We start from the raw sequence: 17,069 nt of genomic DNA, 5'->3' as shown, positions 1-17,069 counted from the left end.
ACAGGATAAAAAGGAAAATACCAATAGCAAAATATAAACTTTACCCCTATCTTTGTGAATAGAGAGGTTATTTCCGATAGACCTTAAGCTTAAAAGAAGCGTAATCACAACAAGATATAAAGGAAAATAACAATAGCAAAATATTAGGATAAATAAGATAATCGATGTAACAGTTAGTAGTAAAACTGAAGAAAAGAATACTATGCAAATGCTAGGTAAGAGTTTTAAATTGCAATCCAAGCTGCAAAGTTTCCTTGTTCTTTAGCTTCAATCACCTATCTGAAAAAGAAATAAGCAATTTGTAGATAAAATGTCACATAAATTAAAACAGTGAAAGTACTATTGTAGATTACGACTATAATAAGAAGACATGCCCATAAAAATATTTACTATATAAGAGTCAAAAAGACATTAAAACTTCGTCAATTGTCCTTCTCCTCCTTAAATCAAATACATCGAGGGATATAAAAGGACAGTCTTATACACGAAGCATCTAGTATTGACGCAGGATCCACCGGAGATGATCATAAAATGTCCTATAATCTGACCTTAACAAATGGCAAATATAAATACAATACAACAAATGGTCCATCCCCAATCCTTATAAACATTACTTCCAACGTCTCAATTTGAATGTCTTGAGTCTTGAAAATTCAAAAGGTGTCACATAAATTGGGACGACTGTAACACTGAAAATTATCAATTATTCAATTTAAGCAACGGATTCGGATACAGTATTTATTCCAAGAAAATCCGTAGCAGATTTGCCAAGAATATTAGCAAATTCCTTGAAACTTATAACACCATCTCCATTGGTATCAGCTTCTTGCATTAAATTGGACAATTCTCTATACGTTAACGGATGACCCATTTTGGCCATTTGTCCGGCGAGTTCAGCGGCGGTAATGTAACCATTACCGTCGCGATCGAACGATCGGAAAAGCTCCATTAGCTGATCTTGATTCATTAATATATCTTCATCCATATCAGGCATAATTGCATCAACGAGTTCGTCGAATTCAATGGATCCGTTGCCATTGTTATCGATTTTAGCGAGTAAGATGTGGAGTTGATCGCCGCATCCGGGTTTGAGGCCGAGGGAACGGAGGAGTGCGGCGAGTTCTAGCTGTGTTAGGCTGCCATCTCCGTCGAGATCGAAACGCATGAATATTTCTTTTAGCTGTTTGAGTTGATCAGATTTGAGAGTTGTCATCATGGTGGAGAAGAAAGGGAAGGAAAATGTGGAAGTTTTTTTAGTTATGGAAGATTGGAATTGGTGGAGGAAAAGAGGAAGGAGAAACAGAGGACTAGTGGAGAAAAAAATGAAAGAAAGGAGGGATCGAGGGGGTGGGGGGAATGAGGGGTAGGGTATTGAAGATTTTTTTTTTTTGTTTTCTGGCTTGGTGTGTGGTATCTATATTGGAGTTCGACTAAATTTGAATTTCCGTCGAAAAATTCCACATTAGGAATAAAGCGCTCCTTGATTAAAGCGATTTCGTTCTTAGAAGGACTCAAATCAGAGATATGTGGTTAAGGAGAAAGGAGTACTTATTACTCCACACTTTGTTGGTTGAAGAAACTTGTATTAGAGGTTAGTTATTTATTGTTTGGATGAATATTGTTTCGTAATGTATTTTATTGTATTGTGTTATTTTAATAAATATAATGTTTGACAAATTGCATTATTTTTTGTAGTTATAGAATGTCACACATGAACATTTGAATGATAAATCTACCACAAGAGTAAGGTATTGGGTAGAACTATTATGAAAGAGTAAGGTAAAAAATAAAATAGTATCAAATAATAATTAAAAACAAATGAGAAAAAAATATATTAAGGTAACGACTCATTCAGTACATAAAATGAGACTTTTTGTTGTTACCTCACAATTAATTTAAACAATATGTATAATAAAATTTAAATAATAATCAAAATAAATATAATATTTAAACTAACAATAAATATAATACAACGAGTAACAACCATCCAAACAAGGTGTTAGGTGCTCCTTCCATCCCAATTATGTCATGTAGTTTAATTTGACAAAGAATTTTAAAAAAAACTTTGTAAATTTGTAGTCTAAAGTAAGTTGCAGATATATATTTATGTGATTATAAATGATTTTATTAAAAATAAAATTGATATTTTAAAATTAAATTATAACTAAATATAAAAATGTGTTTTTTTAATATCAGCTAAAAAGAAAAACAACTCATATAAATCCAAAAAAGGGAGTATTAGAAATATATTTTTTAAAACTTTATTTATTTATTTTTATTTTTATTGTACAAGAGATACATATAAACAATGGACAAAAAATGGTCAGCTATTTGTTCGTTAAAATGGTCGGTGAAACGGTTAGAGAGAATAGAAAAAGAAATGCCAGGTGGACCTAATAATCATTAAGGACCATCTCTTGTTTAGGAAAGTTTTAAATATGCATGGAATCTAAAAAAAAAACAATGTGAGCTAAAATATCTTTTGAACTATTAGAATTAATATAAAACTATTCTTTAGCTTTCAAATATATCTTCAAGACCTATAATATCCTTATTCTTAACGATCAATTCTAATTTTAATTAATAATTTCATTAATGATGTATCACTCATCTATTAATAGATGGAGGATATTTTTTTTTAACATTTTCAACAGTTTAAAATTAATTTTCTTTTTTAAAGAAAATTAGCCAATCGTTGAATTTGAAATTTAAAATAAATTGTCAATGATAAAAAAAAAAGAAGGTGAGAATGAAGTTAAGTCATCATGTTCCTTAATTATGTCCTTGGCAATACACATTGTACAATGGTCAAGACAACCATATATCATTCTTGAGAATGTCAACTAACCCCAAAAATCCATCCTCGATTTGAATTGCAAGTTGCAATTCACTTGCATGAAGTCTTACCTAGTAATCACTAGTCAGCCACAAGGTTGTGAAGTTGTTCTCAGGCATTGTATTGTATATACTACCCGTTGCATTATAGGATTTGATCATGTCTAAAGTCGTATTTTTAACTAGAAAGAGGGAGATATCAAAGGTAGAATTAGTGGCTGAAGGATAGAGTGAAGTCGTGACAAATAACATTTGTGTGATTATTATATAAGTATTATCGGTGAATTTCAAATATTTAAGTACTATTTAGATTAGTTTACGTTGTTAAAAATATATTATATTTATTCTAGAATACAAACTATCAAAATTCATAACAATGTATGATATTGAATTCGAACTGTATTACAGCTATCGTTTATATTTAATACAATTTTAATATAATTTTTCAAAATTTCACCTCTTCTTCTCTGTGAATCACCACCATCAAATCGTCACGAGACTACCAATAGCTCCAACCAACCAAAAAGCAACCACCACGCAGTCCACCCACCCTCAAAGTAGCCACCAAACTCCCTTTTCTCCATTTTTTTTCGGTGCAAACACCACCACCACTACTACCGTACTCCATCATTTCCTTTCTTTCTTATCTTCTCCGAAAAACTCATGACGTAGGAGTGACCAACAAACGATGCCACAACAACCTATGTCGGCCATTGTTTCTCCTTGGCTTCACTGAACGAAGTCGGAGAGAATTTTTCTGATCAGATCTGAATGCCAATGGAGTTTTAACATGAAAAATAAAATAAATATAACATGAAAGGATAAGGAGAATAGGAACAGGACGTCGATGATTTTCATGAAGCTCGTCGAAATCAGTGGCGGAGTCAGAATTTTTAGTAAGAGGGTTCGAAATAAAAAGTAGACACATGAACTAGTCGAAGAGGGCTCGACTTCTACTATATATACATAAAAATATTTTAACCATGCATAAATAGTATAAGTTTCCACCGATGAGGGTTCGTATGAACTCCCTCGTTGTAAGGTGGCTCCGCCCCTGCTCTTAACTCGTGATTTTTGGTTGGAGTTTGGTGGGTTTCCACTTTGGTTACCGAGTTGTTTGTTGTTGTTGGATCTATTTGGTGGTGTTGTGGAGGTGAGAAAGGAAAATAGAAATTGGGGTGGTTTTTATTTGTTGTTTTTTTCGTCAGAGAAGCCATCTTCGGTCAGTGCTGACTCTATGCTTTGATAATTAAGGCATATTCCTTAGGCCCCCAATTTTTGGGGGCCTCAAATTTTTATCAAGGAGAAATTATGTGTTAATTTTTTCATAGACAAAATTAATTATTTATAATAAAAAATATATTTTAAAAAGAATTTTGTTCTCTTTAACACCATTTTGTTCTAATTCTTATCTTTATTTAAAATTTGTCAACTTATTACTTATAGAATTATGTTAACAATTCATATAATAATTGTCTCAGTAAAAAAATACTTTTCAATGTTGAATTGATAAAATCTTATCTAAATCTGATAATTAAAATAAAGATCGAACAAATCATTTATAAAAAGTAATAATTTACATTTAAAAAGTGTAAGAAAAATAAATTTTAAATAAATACATATAAAGTTTGTTTAGATTTTAAGCCTCTAATGAAATTTCGCTTTAGGCCTCCAATTACGTTGAGCCTCCCCCGTCTCCGGTGAGGTTGAAAGCCGGGAAGGAGAAGTAGAGAGATGAGGAGAGTAATGAGGTGATTTTAATTATTGAAGATAAATAGGGTATAAACAGTAATAAAAAAATATCCCCAAAAAGAGTAATAATTATATGTAAAAATGCCAAAAATATATATTAGCAGCAAATTTGTATAACTTCAGCCCAAAGAATATTTACCTTAGTTGGCTTGAATCGGTTTCTTTTGTGCTTGTGAATACAACTTGGCTAATGACTAGTTGACGGCTGATATCTACGATTTACTTTACTACTTATATATATAAATATATATATATTTTTAACCATACTCCGGATATGGCCTATGTAACAAATACGTCCTTTTAATTCAAGCAGACTTTAAGCCAACCCTTCAAAAAATTTTCTAGGAATTTATAAGTTAAATCCTCGTTATTAAGAGGTTAACCATATACTATGGGTAATACATAATTCAAACAAAAATATACAATAAGTAAACTTAACATAATCAAATAAAAACATATATTTTTTTGGGGGAGAGTATAGGAAAATTAACAATTGTCACGACCTAACCCACTGGGCCGTGCGGGTACCCACTATACACCCTAAGTAGGAGAACCCTTAACCATTCTAGAAAAATATTGCGGAAATTAAAATCAAAGACTTGAATAAATTAACCAAAATTTCTAAGGAAAACTATATTTAATCTGGCTTATACAAGGTTATACAAAACCCCCAAGAATGCTGGTCTAAATAGGTACTAGAGCTGCTAAGAGTACAAATAAATTCAAGACCAATGACCCAGCTTTTACCAAGAGAAGGGAAAAATAGAAGCTGCTGGAGGATCGCCTTCGTCTTTACCTAAGAGACATTACTGACCCTGCAACCAGACTATACCAAGTGGCATAACAAATGTAGTATCAGTACAAATAACACGTACTGGCCCAACATCGAGGGTATCACTAGCACCAATTGGTCTGACTATGCCAAGAGATGGCGACACTTGGTGGCCAGGAGGATCCTCCCTTCCAACAACCATACAGATATGACCCTAGTGGTGGCTTGTGTTATTCAGGGGATAGGCCTGAATGTGGGGGTCAGATTGTGACATAGTAGAAGACATTCTACCACGGAAACAAGAAGGCATTCATCCTGCCGGGCCTGATCATTGTCCTATGCAAGACAGCTGGGTTGCCACTGTTGGACTCCGATGAGGTACTCCCCATGGATCCTCCTTTCCACCCCTTTTTTATCAGGAGAGCCTCCTCTTGGGTACTGAAGAAGTGGAGGGTTGATGGATCCGAGAGCAGCCGGGCAGCAGCAGGCGATGACAAGGATGCTTCCCCTCCCACTCAGTCACAACCACCAGTTGACCCTCGCTTGAAGGAGGACTTAGCGGCGTTTCGGCGGCGACTAGGAGGCCACTTTGCCCATACCCCTGCTCTAATGCCACCAGCTACTGCCATGGAGGTGAAGATGCTTCATCGTTAGTTGCGGTGGGAGAGGAGGAAGAGCATAGGGAGGGACTGCCTCATGAGTGGATGTGAAAGACTATCAAGACTATCTTCTCCTGTATTGCTCCCCAGAGGGAATTTCCCAGGTTGGAACTCGACGATTTTCACGAGTTCCCCTTCCTAAATGAGGCCTGGGCAGGAGAGTACTCCCCGGAGGACATAGATTCAGATGTCGACACTTCCCCTCGCCCCCATTAGGATTTGTTATATTTGGGAAAGGAACAAATAATTTATCGCTTTCCCTTACTATTTCTCTTATTTTTGTAAGCACCGAATGCTTTTTAATTCCTTCACATCTCCGTACATATCATACTACCGTTTTCATGGCTATTCGGTCTTAGTTGATCACTACTTAACCTTAGATCTAGCTATTGCGTTTAAAAGATCAATGCCAAAAACAAGGGAACAATAGGGGACCTCTTTCTGAGGATTCTGTCTCGTAAGATCCTGCCCTAGTCGGATATTCTTGCTCTGGCGGAATATTCCCGTTGGTGCGGAATTCGCCAAGACAGTAGCCTTAGAGAATTTCCTTAGTCATTCTTCCTTCCCCTTATTCCCTCTTAGACTCCCAAGGTTAAACTTAACCCTTCTGACTCTTTTTTCCACGAGAATTTTGACATGGACTGTCCTAGAGTTGAACCCAACACTATACATAGGGGATTATCGCTCTCCTTAGAACAAAGGACATCAAGATAAACAAGGCATTATTTAAACCAACTTATGACATCAAGTTCTTATTAACTCAAGCCAATGGTTCAATCCATTATATCAGATAGACACAATTCAGTAACACCTTGTTTTAATTTAGTTACGAAATATGCTAAGGATCTTTTGAGATCACCATTAGACTAGTGTACAACACTTGATCTTTTTCTCACGTGATTTCAAACCAAATTTTGACTGCCCCAAAACTAGAGTTTCTGCACAGTCCTCACTATTTAAATTCCCTTACCAATTACCACAAACGGTAACTCCATGCACCATGGCTGCATTCCCACACATGAGACTATCATTCGACACATTAGGACTCATCCCTTAATAGTCATGGGTCTTACAAAGTTCAAAGCACATTATATAGTTATGACTCCTCCCTGACATCTAGTTCATAGAACTTATTAGAAAACATATACCACACAAATTCAACACACAAGCAAAGGTATTTCACACTTTAAATCAGGGGTCACTATGCACATAATCAAATGTTCAGTTACATAACTCAAGCAAGTAAAGTAATTTAGTTCACTCCATGGATGAACGTTAGTTGATCATCTATGCATTCTGACCGCCTCTAAGGAAAGATACCTATTGGAACCTTCTTGGTTCCAAATTTCTTACTTGTGTTCCTTCAACCGTGACAACAACATCCAATTTACCTCGTTGAGATACCAATTGGAATCCAGAGATATCAATTGGACTCAGCCCATACCACAAGTGTTAGACTATACGAATAAGAGAGAAGGAATGGAACTACTTCTTAAAATGCTTCATAGCTTCCTAAAGATTAGAAGTGGACGTCAACACACTAATCCATAGAAGTCTATTCCATACTTGCTCTTGTACTGGGAGATCGGCAACTTGAGCTCTGATATCAAATTGTCATGACCCAACCCACCAAGTAGTGCGCGCACCCACTATACACCATAAGTAGGAGAACCCTTAACCATTTTAGGAAAATATTTCGGAAGTTAAAATCAAAGACTTGAATAATTTAACCAAAATTTCTAAGGAAAACTATATTTAATTTGGCTTATACAAGGTTATACAAAACCACCAAGGATGCTGGTCTAAACACGTACAAGAGCTACTAAGAGTAGAAATAAATTCAAGACCAATGACCTAACTTCCACCAAGAGAAGGGAGAAATAGAAGCTGCTGGAGGATCGCCTCCGTCTTCACCTAAGAGATATAACTGACCCTGCAACTAGACTATGCCAATTGACATAACAAGAGTAGTATCAGTACAAATAACACGTATTGGTAGACATCATCGTTCAATCTGCTACCCACCACATAATATATGAACAAAATAATAAGAGATATCATAATAATTAAACTTTATCATATTGTTCATCCCAACCAAATAAGTACACTCTTTACTCCCACCTTAAGGTGTTCCCCACTCTAAATTTCAGAGTTCCACAACTATTCTAGTTACAATTTAATAACCATGGGTTTAAGCCCACCATATAACCACTCAATGATTTCACCCACCCATCACTAGTCCTAATCCAACTGTCTTACAACATAAAACATATCTCTCTCACAACCATACTATTCCAACTCACATGAGTTATAGGTAGACATTATCCCTATCCCAGTTATTCATAGACATCATAATGGTAAAACTCTCTGGCAAATAGAAACCACAACTTCTATGTGTACAATTATAGATAATGATTGTACCATGTAGATCACATCTAGGCCTAATAGGGCCCATTCTCTTATCCACAAATCAGTTTGTTTCAAGATCATCACCCCTAATAACCAATACCCCTCAACTAAAGTTTCGTTTACAGGTTCTTAGTCCAGGGTTCATTTACCACTAACCTTATTAGTTCATGGAGGTATAGATAACACCAAGTCCAACCATATTTAGTAATATCACAACTCAATAATTTCCACATGTTATAGCTTCACACAAGAGTCCTCTCACGGGACCTACAAACAATTAATTTTGTATCAGAGCGTGACACCTGATTTAAATATGTGTCGGAACATGACACTTGATCCAATTATGTGTCGGAATATGACACCTGATTCAAATATATGTCGGAACATGACATACCACAATCATAATCATATTCAGTATTTATAATATTTAAATCACCAAGAACAAGTTCATCACCAAAAACAGGCCAGGAAGTGATCATTTCATACATAATCTAGCATGTTTCCCTATTCATATACACATATACATATCATGAAGCAATTTAATAAGTATATGAACACATACGAGAAACTAGACCATCACCTAAACTACCAAACCTATAAGGTTTATCAACAATCTCTACTTAGTTTATAGTCCTATATACAACACTATGCCCATTATCAAATAACCATCTATATGCAATAATGTCACCACTAAAATACTTTTCCGAATCATTACATCACCTTTTTACCAGGTCACATTCGAATCAGACACCCACACGACCAAATTTCTACTTGTGACCTGTGACCCACAGCTTAGTTATATGATTTTTCATTAAATTCATTTCTACACTACGCAGTAGGTATAGACTTACTATTTAAAAAAGAGAAGTCTAGCCTACCTGGGTACCAAGCTATCCATGGAGAGATACTGCTGTTGAAACCATTGATCCCCAATGTCCTACGATAAGACTGGAATGAATTCCACCAGTTGATGCCTTCCGAATGCAGAGATTCCCTTCCCTCTTCTCCCCAGGTTAAGAGCAGCCTTTTTGGAGGGTTTTGCAGAAATCATTGCCTCTAACCTCCACTTGGGAGAAGTGGGAAAAATAAGAAAATTTGCGACTTAAGTTCTGGCGGCCTTAATCCCGCTCTGGCGGCGCGGCCCTGGCGCGACCATCCCGCTTTGGCAGGGTGGTGGGACCCAATCATGCCAAATTCTTGTGAATCTCTTTTTAATCATGATTAACTACGACTCAGATCGTTACAACAATCTTTTAAAGACTTACATGATTAAACTGAGAGAGGTTTCCCTTCAAAACCCCTCGAAGAACTTTCACAAAATTGAAAAACTTTATTAAACAAACTTAGATATTACACAAGGATTGATTATACAAAGAGGGTAGTTAGTTTTTGGATAGTAGTTGAAAACATGAAGGAAAGGGGAATATGTTGTGTGTTTGGATTTGTTTTCTTCCTAAGTCCTCTTTATTCTATCTTCCTTCTAGTGACTTATTGCATCTTATATAGACCTAAGATAAAGAAAGTAGTGGTTAAAAAACAATAAACGTGGCCTAAAAATAATTGGCTGACAAAAATCAGATAAGATTCCATATAATGCAAGTTGGGTGCATATTGGGCCCCATCGTCACAATACAAAAAGATATTTTATAGCATGTAGAACACAAGATACTGATTCTATATACACTTTCTCTGATAATGAAGACATAGAGATGAATTCTATTGCAAGTCAAAAAAAACTAATGGAATAAACTAGTTGTTCTAGTACTAGTCCTTTTCAGAGAACTTCCCCTACTCAGCTAGTAGAAACTGGTACAGAAAATATACCTAGAAGGAAAATAAATAGGTTAGATCCAAATACTGAAATAAAGATAGAAAACCTAAAACCAATGGCAAAAGAATGTCGTTAGAAGAACCTATTAGATTACAAGAAGGAGAAAATAAAGGAAAAATATTAAATATAGCTGCACATAATCCATAAATGTGGAATACAGTTATAGATTTGTGAAAAGGAATAGTAGTTGCAGATTATATAAAAACCTATACTGAGTCAGATACTGAGACAATGTATAAATTCTTGGAAACTTTCCTAGGAGAATCTGCAAAAGCCGTATGGAAAGCATTTAAATCAGACTTTCCTTATTTGTTCAAAGCCTTAATAAGTTTGGGACCAAATCCTTATAATTTCACAAATAAAATACACAGTTTACTTACATGAGAAGACCCAAATATTGGTTTAATAATATTAAAAAGAAATGTTTTAATCAAGTTAGAACAATTAAGAATTTCAAATTGGTTTTATATAAAGAACTTTTTAAAAGACTATTTTTACTATTGTAAAATTAGTGAAAATACCTTTGATGAAGAATTAGGAAAGAAATTATTTAATAAATTACTAGGAATTTTAGGAAGAGAAATAGAAGATAGATGGTATAAAAGAGAAGGAGTGGTTCAGAATCCAACGGCTAAATGGTCTATTGGGCAAAATATACTACATGTAATGAAAATATTAACAGAAAAATGTACAAATATAAAAATACAGAAACAACGAAAACAAAATGAGATGAATTTTCTGCAAAACTATGATATATACAACACAAAGTTATGATAAAGAACAACGTAAACCAAAAAGATATAAAAGAAGATCTAATTATAACCAACATCCATATAATCGTAGGAAATATTACTTACGTAAATCATCAGCTAAGAAATCATATTTAAATAAAGACAGACATGTTAGAAAATATAGAAATGATAGAAATTTTAAGAATAAATTAGAATGTTCTACTTGTGGAAGTATAGAACACTTAACAAACATATGTCCCAAAAGAAATAATAGTTGAACTGGAAATTCTCAACTAATAGAAGATTTTCAAGAAACTTTACTAAATGTAGACGAATATATGTCTAATAATGAGAGTATATATATTCTATTATGAGTATAGAAGTAGAATACATAACTCAATCGGATTCTTCTGATTCCGAAAAAGATGATTTAGTCAACGATATAGGATTAGAAATAAATGGGTTAGAATTAGAAGATCTACAGGTTAGTACTATGATGAATATTACACAAGAATGTAATCATGACTTTGAGAGACAAAAAGGAATAGATAATAATCAATGTAGTATATGTAAATGGTACCCTAGCAAGATAAACAGAGCAAAATGTAAATTAGGTTATATGGAAGCATGCATTAGTTGCATAGAAAATAAATTAAAAATAGAAGTTACAAAAAAACAAAAAAAAATACACAAGTAGGTAATCAAACCACTAATCTAAGGTTGTTAACATTAGAAACACGAATAAATGAATTAGAACAAAGATTAGTACTATTAGAAAAAGGGAAAGAAAAGGTAGAAGAAGAAGAAGACATATCTACAGAAGGAACAATACATCTAGAACAATTGTATCAGGAAATAAAATTAATGAGTATAGAAAGAAGTGGTACTAGTTTAATATGTAACGAAGACAAAAAATTTGGCACAATAAAAATATTGGTGAGAATTAGAATAAAAGACATCGAAATAGAAACTTTGGCTTTGGTAGATACAGGATGCTCAAGTTGCCTAATAAATAAAAAGATAGTTCTACAAGATTTATAAATTTTTTTACCTAAACCAGTTGCAGCAATGCAAATGGATGGATCTCATAATATATATGAATATTATATAGATAAGGCAAAAGTTAGTTTTATAAATACATGTAGTGAGTTTTATAAATCAACATACACTATGTGCAAGATATACAGACAGATTTGGTAATAGGATTATAATTTATATTGCAAAATACTAGAAGCTGTTAAATATCTAGAGATGGAGTAGTGTTCTTCAAAAAGACTACATATACACTGGTGCAAACCATTAAACTCAAAAATAAAAGGAAGATACCCTATAGACAATGAAGTAACAGATACGTCCTCTAAACCATCAACATCAGCTCAAAACCCACCATCGTGCTGTGACGACTATTGTTACACTCCGTACTTTTGAAGATTGAAATGTGTTCCTAACCTTCTTGAAAGTGGCCATGAGACCTCTACTATCCACACCCATCAAACAACCCTAAGGAAAGAAGAAGGCGACACCCCACAGTAGAGAAGGTTGGAAATAGAGTTATAAGAATTTGAAAGGCGTTGGAGGCCCAGTAATGAGTCATAGGACTCGATTTACCTACGTAAGCTACTAACTTAGAAGCCTTACATACTTAAGCTACTTGAGGATATACCAAGATTGCGTAGCATGAATTACATAGGCTCTTAAAATAAGACAAGATTATGAACCCACAAGGAAGGGGAAAAGATGACACATGGCAGCCAATGAAGGAGTGACACATGGCAGAACCTCAAGCAAGAAGGTCACCCACCTGCTTGGGGGGAGGTGGGGCCCACTGCCACGTGGCAGCCTCTCCTTGAGTGCATGGATACAGTGGCCTAATAGAGGCTAGACACGTATCCCCGTTAGGGGATGAAAAGTGTCACCTCCTAGGACCACCCATATATATATATGTATATGTAACATATACTTTAGTTCATATCCTTAAACTTCAGCAAAAGCCAAGGAAAACAAACCCTAACCTAGAGAGAAAAATGTGACGGCTTAGGGAGAAAATAAGGTAAGTCCCGATTTTATTTCATAAATTAATTATCTAGAATATACCACGATGATATGGAGATATTAGTAGTATAAAATCATGTCTTGGTGCAGCACAAATCTGACAGCAAGCAGCCACGGCGTTTAAATAGCGCTAGAGAAGTTCCGAGAAGCAATTTTGGCAAGTTTTAGCCAATTTCGGGTAAGGTAAGGTTTCTCCTTTCAATTTGGATTTTATGGGGTTGTTATGAAATTTATTATACACCTTATACATGTCTGAAAGTATAAAAAAATCCTTGGAAATGCCCAACGTTCGAAACAATCTAAATTGAAGTCGTTGTAGCTAAATTGAAGTCGGATAGTGCATTGTGTGGATGCTGGTCGTGTGGTGGTGTGTGAAGGTGATGGAAGGTGGTTTAATTATGGTGTGGGATCTTCTGATTGTAGCCACACGACCCTCCATTTCATACAATTAAAGATTCACGAAAAAAGGTTAAAAACACTATTTTGGTATCGTAGTTTCGAGCGAGTCGTTTGGAGTTTATGTTGTATAAGGTTGATGTGAATTGCATATATATATGCTGCAGGTTATTATTGTTGGTTGTATGTATCTATTAGTAGTGTAATTGGAAATACAGATAGGGCACATTATAGGGGAGATGCTGCCTGATTTTCGTTAACTCTTTAACTAGTTAAGGAACTAGTCGAGAAGGCGAGGTAGGGGATGAGTTCTATAAATACTCATGTATAACCTAAGGTGATGGAAAGCCAAGGGTTGTTAATATTCGTGTTGCTTTTATGTTACTTAATTTCAAATAATGACGAGACGAACGGGATAAGAAGTAACCCATAACAGGTATGTGAATCTTTCTCTTGTCATGTTTTCGACATAAGTATGTGAAACTATCTCTTCTTTATTTTGGCATGTCTTAGATGTAGGATATGGATGATGTAAGCTTTGGGGCAATTTCATTCTTAGATTCTGAATGTGACTTCAAGACTCTTGATCACTTCTAGATGTTAAGACTCTTAAAGTAGTTAAACTCCTATTCCTCGAGTCTTCTCTGCGACTGGATAGTGATTGATTAGACGAAACCCTTCTTTTGTTAAAGGCTATGAGATAACTAATGCTCGGACTTCTATAAGATATTTCATAATGGTATATGTCCGAGATTTCCACAACTCCTTTTTACATAGTCCTTAGTGACATTTAGAGGGTATACGTCAGATACTTCCTACCCTGATCTCCAAGTGATGGTTCGCTTGATGACTTCATCGAATCTCAGATAATGATTTAAACTATGTTTTGTTTCCCACTACTTTACTCGTGTATACTGTAACACTTCTTCTCCGAGTCCCAGGCTGGTTATCGGATTCATGCAAAATTCCACTTCATTGTTCATCGCACCCTCACTAGAGTGCCGGATATGTATGTATGTATGTGATGATGTGATGATGTGTTGTAATAAAGAGGTGATGGTTCTATAGATATGATTAATCGGATCCCTGATAGGGCCGGCTATATTGAAAATTTAAGCATGTATGATTTTACTTTCCCAGGTATAGGTTTCTGATTTGATATGTTATCCCCTACCTCTCTGTTTCAGATATGCTTCCGGTCATAATATGTTATGTTTTACATACTCAGTACATATGTCGTACTAACCCTCTTTCTTCGGGGGGAGGCATTTCATGCCTGCAGGTACATGTACAGGTTTTGGGAGTTTGCCAGCTTAGGATTCGGCTCAGCCAATTTGGAAGAAGCTCTATTAGATCGGAGCCCAGTTTTGGTGCTGACCCTTGATGTACATATTATTTTCAATTGTACAGAGGTACGACGGGGGACTTTTCCCGCCATATGTTAGCGTCACTACTCTTAGAGGTCTATAGACATGTATATGTGAGTTGTATGTGTAAGTTTTGTTCAGCTGGGTCTACATGAAATATTGTAAAGGTTTATATGTATGGCAGTCTTATCGGCTTACGTGTCCTTCGATGTTATGATGAAAGAAGCTATATGTGTATGAAAATGTTATACCCCTCTAGGGTTCCAATTTGACTTGACCACAGCTAATAGATATGTATACGGGGGTCCAGGTCTGACCCCAGTTGCAGCCTATGGGGTTGGGTCATGATAGAAGTGGTATCAGAGCAGTTCCCTTGGTATGTCTACAGACCGTGTCTAGTAGAGTCTTATGTATCGATGTGTTGCACGCCACATAGATAGACAGGAAGGTACAGGGCATTTAGGATGTTTCCTTTCTTTCATATCTAAGATCGTGCGATAGAGCCGAGTCATAAGAAATGAAATTCCTCATACTAACTAGTGATTTCAGCAGAAGAACAACATCGATAAAAGAAAGTAATTGACGATATTGAAAGTTACACAACACACATATAAGTAAAGGCACGAAAGATATGTGTTAGGTAAGACATTGAAGTGTGATTAACATAGAGAAGTAGACGGGGCAGTTCGAGTTGGACATATGAGGTAAGTCCATCATTTCATATTGACGTTAATATTGGGTGCCCCATGTAGCTGCGATATGGATGTATATATATGTTGGCCCTGTGTGGCATTGTTGGCATTTTCTGCATCCAGGTTGGGATAGTAAGAAATACAGAGGAAACTCTGCTCAAATTTTTCTTAGAAATAAAAAGGAGAAGGAGGTATAAGATTAAAATAGGCCTTAAAAGGTAGTGCCCATCGTAACGATAAGAGTTGATGAACCTACGAGTGTAGATGACCCTGAGGAATAAGCTAATTATTGAATTAATGGTAATAGCAGTTAGGATAATTTCTCCCTAACAAACCATTATATTTGTAGCGATGTTTCCAAGGAAAGCAACAACCGCCCAGAAGGGCAAGTCAATAGCGGAAGAAATGGGTCAGGCCCCGAAGGTTACTAGGACTCGTGCCCAGTCTATGCCGGGGATTGTGTTTCAGTTGGCAAGCTCTATTATGCCGCCACTTCCAGAAGGGCCAGGGGCTGCAATAGTCGCAGAACCTGAGGCCCCAGTATTTGAACCTTCAGACCCACAACCAGGGCCAGAGGATAGGGAAATGAGAGGTGTAGTTTTATTACTGACCAGATTAGTGGCAGGGCAGGCTCGAAGGAATGGGCGAGGGAGAAAGGGGCAATACAGAGGGCAACAGCCCGATAGAGATTATGACAGAGGCTAATATAAGAAAGCTAGGTCGGCTGGTGATTTGAGGGAATTCTAAGGCGGACACCCTCAATGGTATAGTAGATACCCTTCCCAACCAACCTGGAGTGCACCCCCTCAGTTCCCAAGTTGGAGACTCCATAGCATGGGATGTCCAGGAGTCGGTCAGAATTCTAGGGTGCCAGGTCCATAGATGGGCAACAGTTTGTGTCAGACAAGGATATCTTTTCCTTAGTGTCCTCGTTGTGATAGGACTCATCTCAGGAAATGCCGTTTTGGGACAGGTGCTTATTTTACGTATGGCTGTCAAGGCCATTTCACGAGAACATGTCCATTTAGAAGTAAGTTTAGTGGTATAGCTCCGCCTATAGGAACAGTTGCGGGTTCTTCTTCTTCAGTGGCTACGCGCCCTATGGGGTGGGGTACTTATATATCAGCGGGCCGTGGTAGAGACCATGGTGGACCTTCTAGTTTTAGCGGTCCTTCAAGTCGTATTCATGCTTTAGCTAGCAGACATGACCGGGAGCCGTCACTAAATATGACTACAGGTATATTACAAATCTTCTTCCAGGATACATGTGCATTAATAAACCCAGATTCCACTTTATTGTATATGCATCTCCTTTTGTTGCTGGTAGGGCCCGAATGAAACCCGAATTAACGGACTCGTTTGAGGTAACAACACCAACATGAGACTTTATTGTAGGAAAGCAAGGTGAGAATAAATAGCTGTCATACCTGGGTTGGCTTGCGGGGGAGATGTTAAGGAAATTCTAATGGAGGCACCCAAGATAGACATAAGTAATTGAATATGAGAGCCGAACGAGAGAAGAATGTATAGTTGTAAATTTAAAGGTATAAGTGTAACGACATGGCGATAGGAT

General features: G+C 36.1%; 1 protein-coding gene across 1 annotated transcript; it reads right to left on the bottom strand.

The window, feature by feature from the left end:
- Positions 1-377: 377 nt before the first annotated feature.
- LOC129871181 (probable calcium-binding protein CML16) lies at positions 378-1,320 on the bottom strand. The gene has a single exon (XM_055946061.1). The coding sequence runs from the start codon at positions 1,214-1,216 to the stop codon at positions 713-715; it is 504 nt and encodes a 167-aa protein (XP_055802036.1). The 5' UTR covers positions 1,217-1,320; the 3' UTR covers positions 378-712.
- Positions 1,321-17,069: the final 15,749 nt, after the last annotated feature.

The sequence above is a fragment of the Solanum dulcamara genome, chromosome 10, assembly GCF_947179165.1.
Source record: "Solanum dulcamara chromosome 10, daSolDulc1.2, whole genome shotgun sequence".
NCBI lineage: Eukaryota > Viridiplantae > Streptophyta > Magnoliopsida > Solanales > Solanaceae > Solanum > Solanum dulcamara.
This window is presented reverse-complemented; position numbering and strand designations above follow the sequence as displayed.

Excerpts from the sequence above, each read along its gene's own strand:
- LOC129871181 (XM_055946061.1), bottom strand. The coding sequence starts at position 1,216 with ATGATGACAACTCTCAAATCTGATCAACTCAAACAGCTAAAAGAAATA.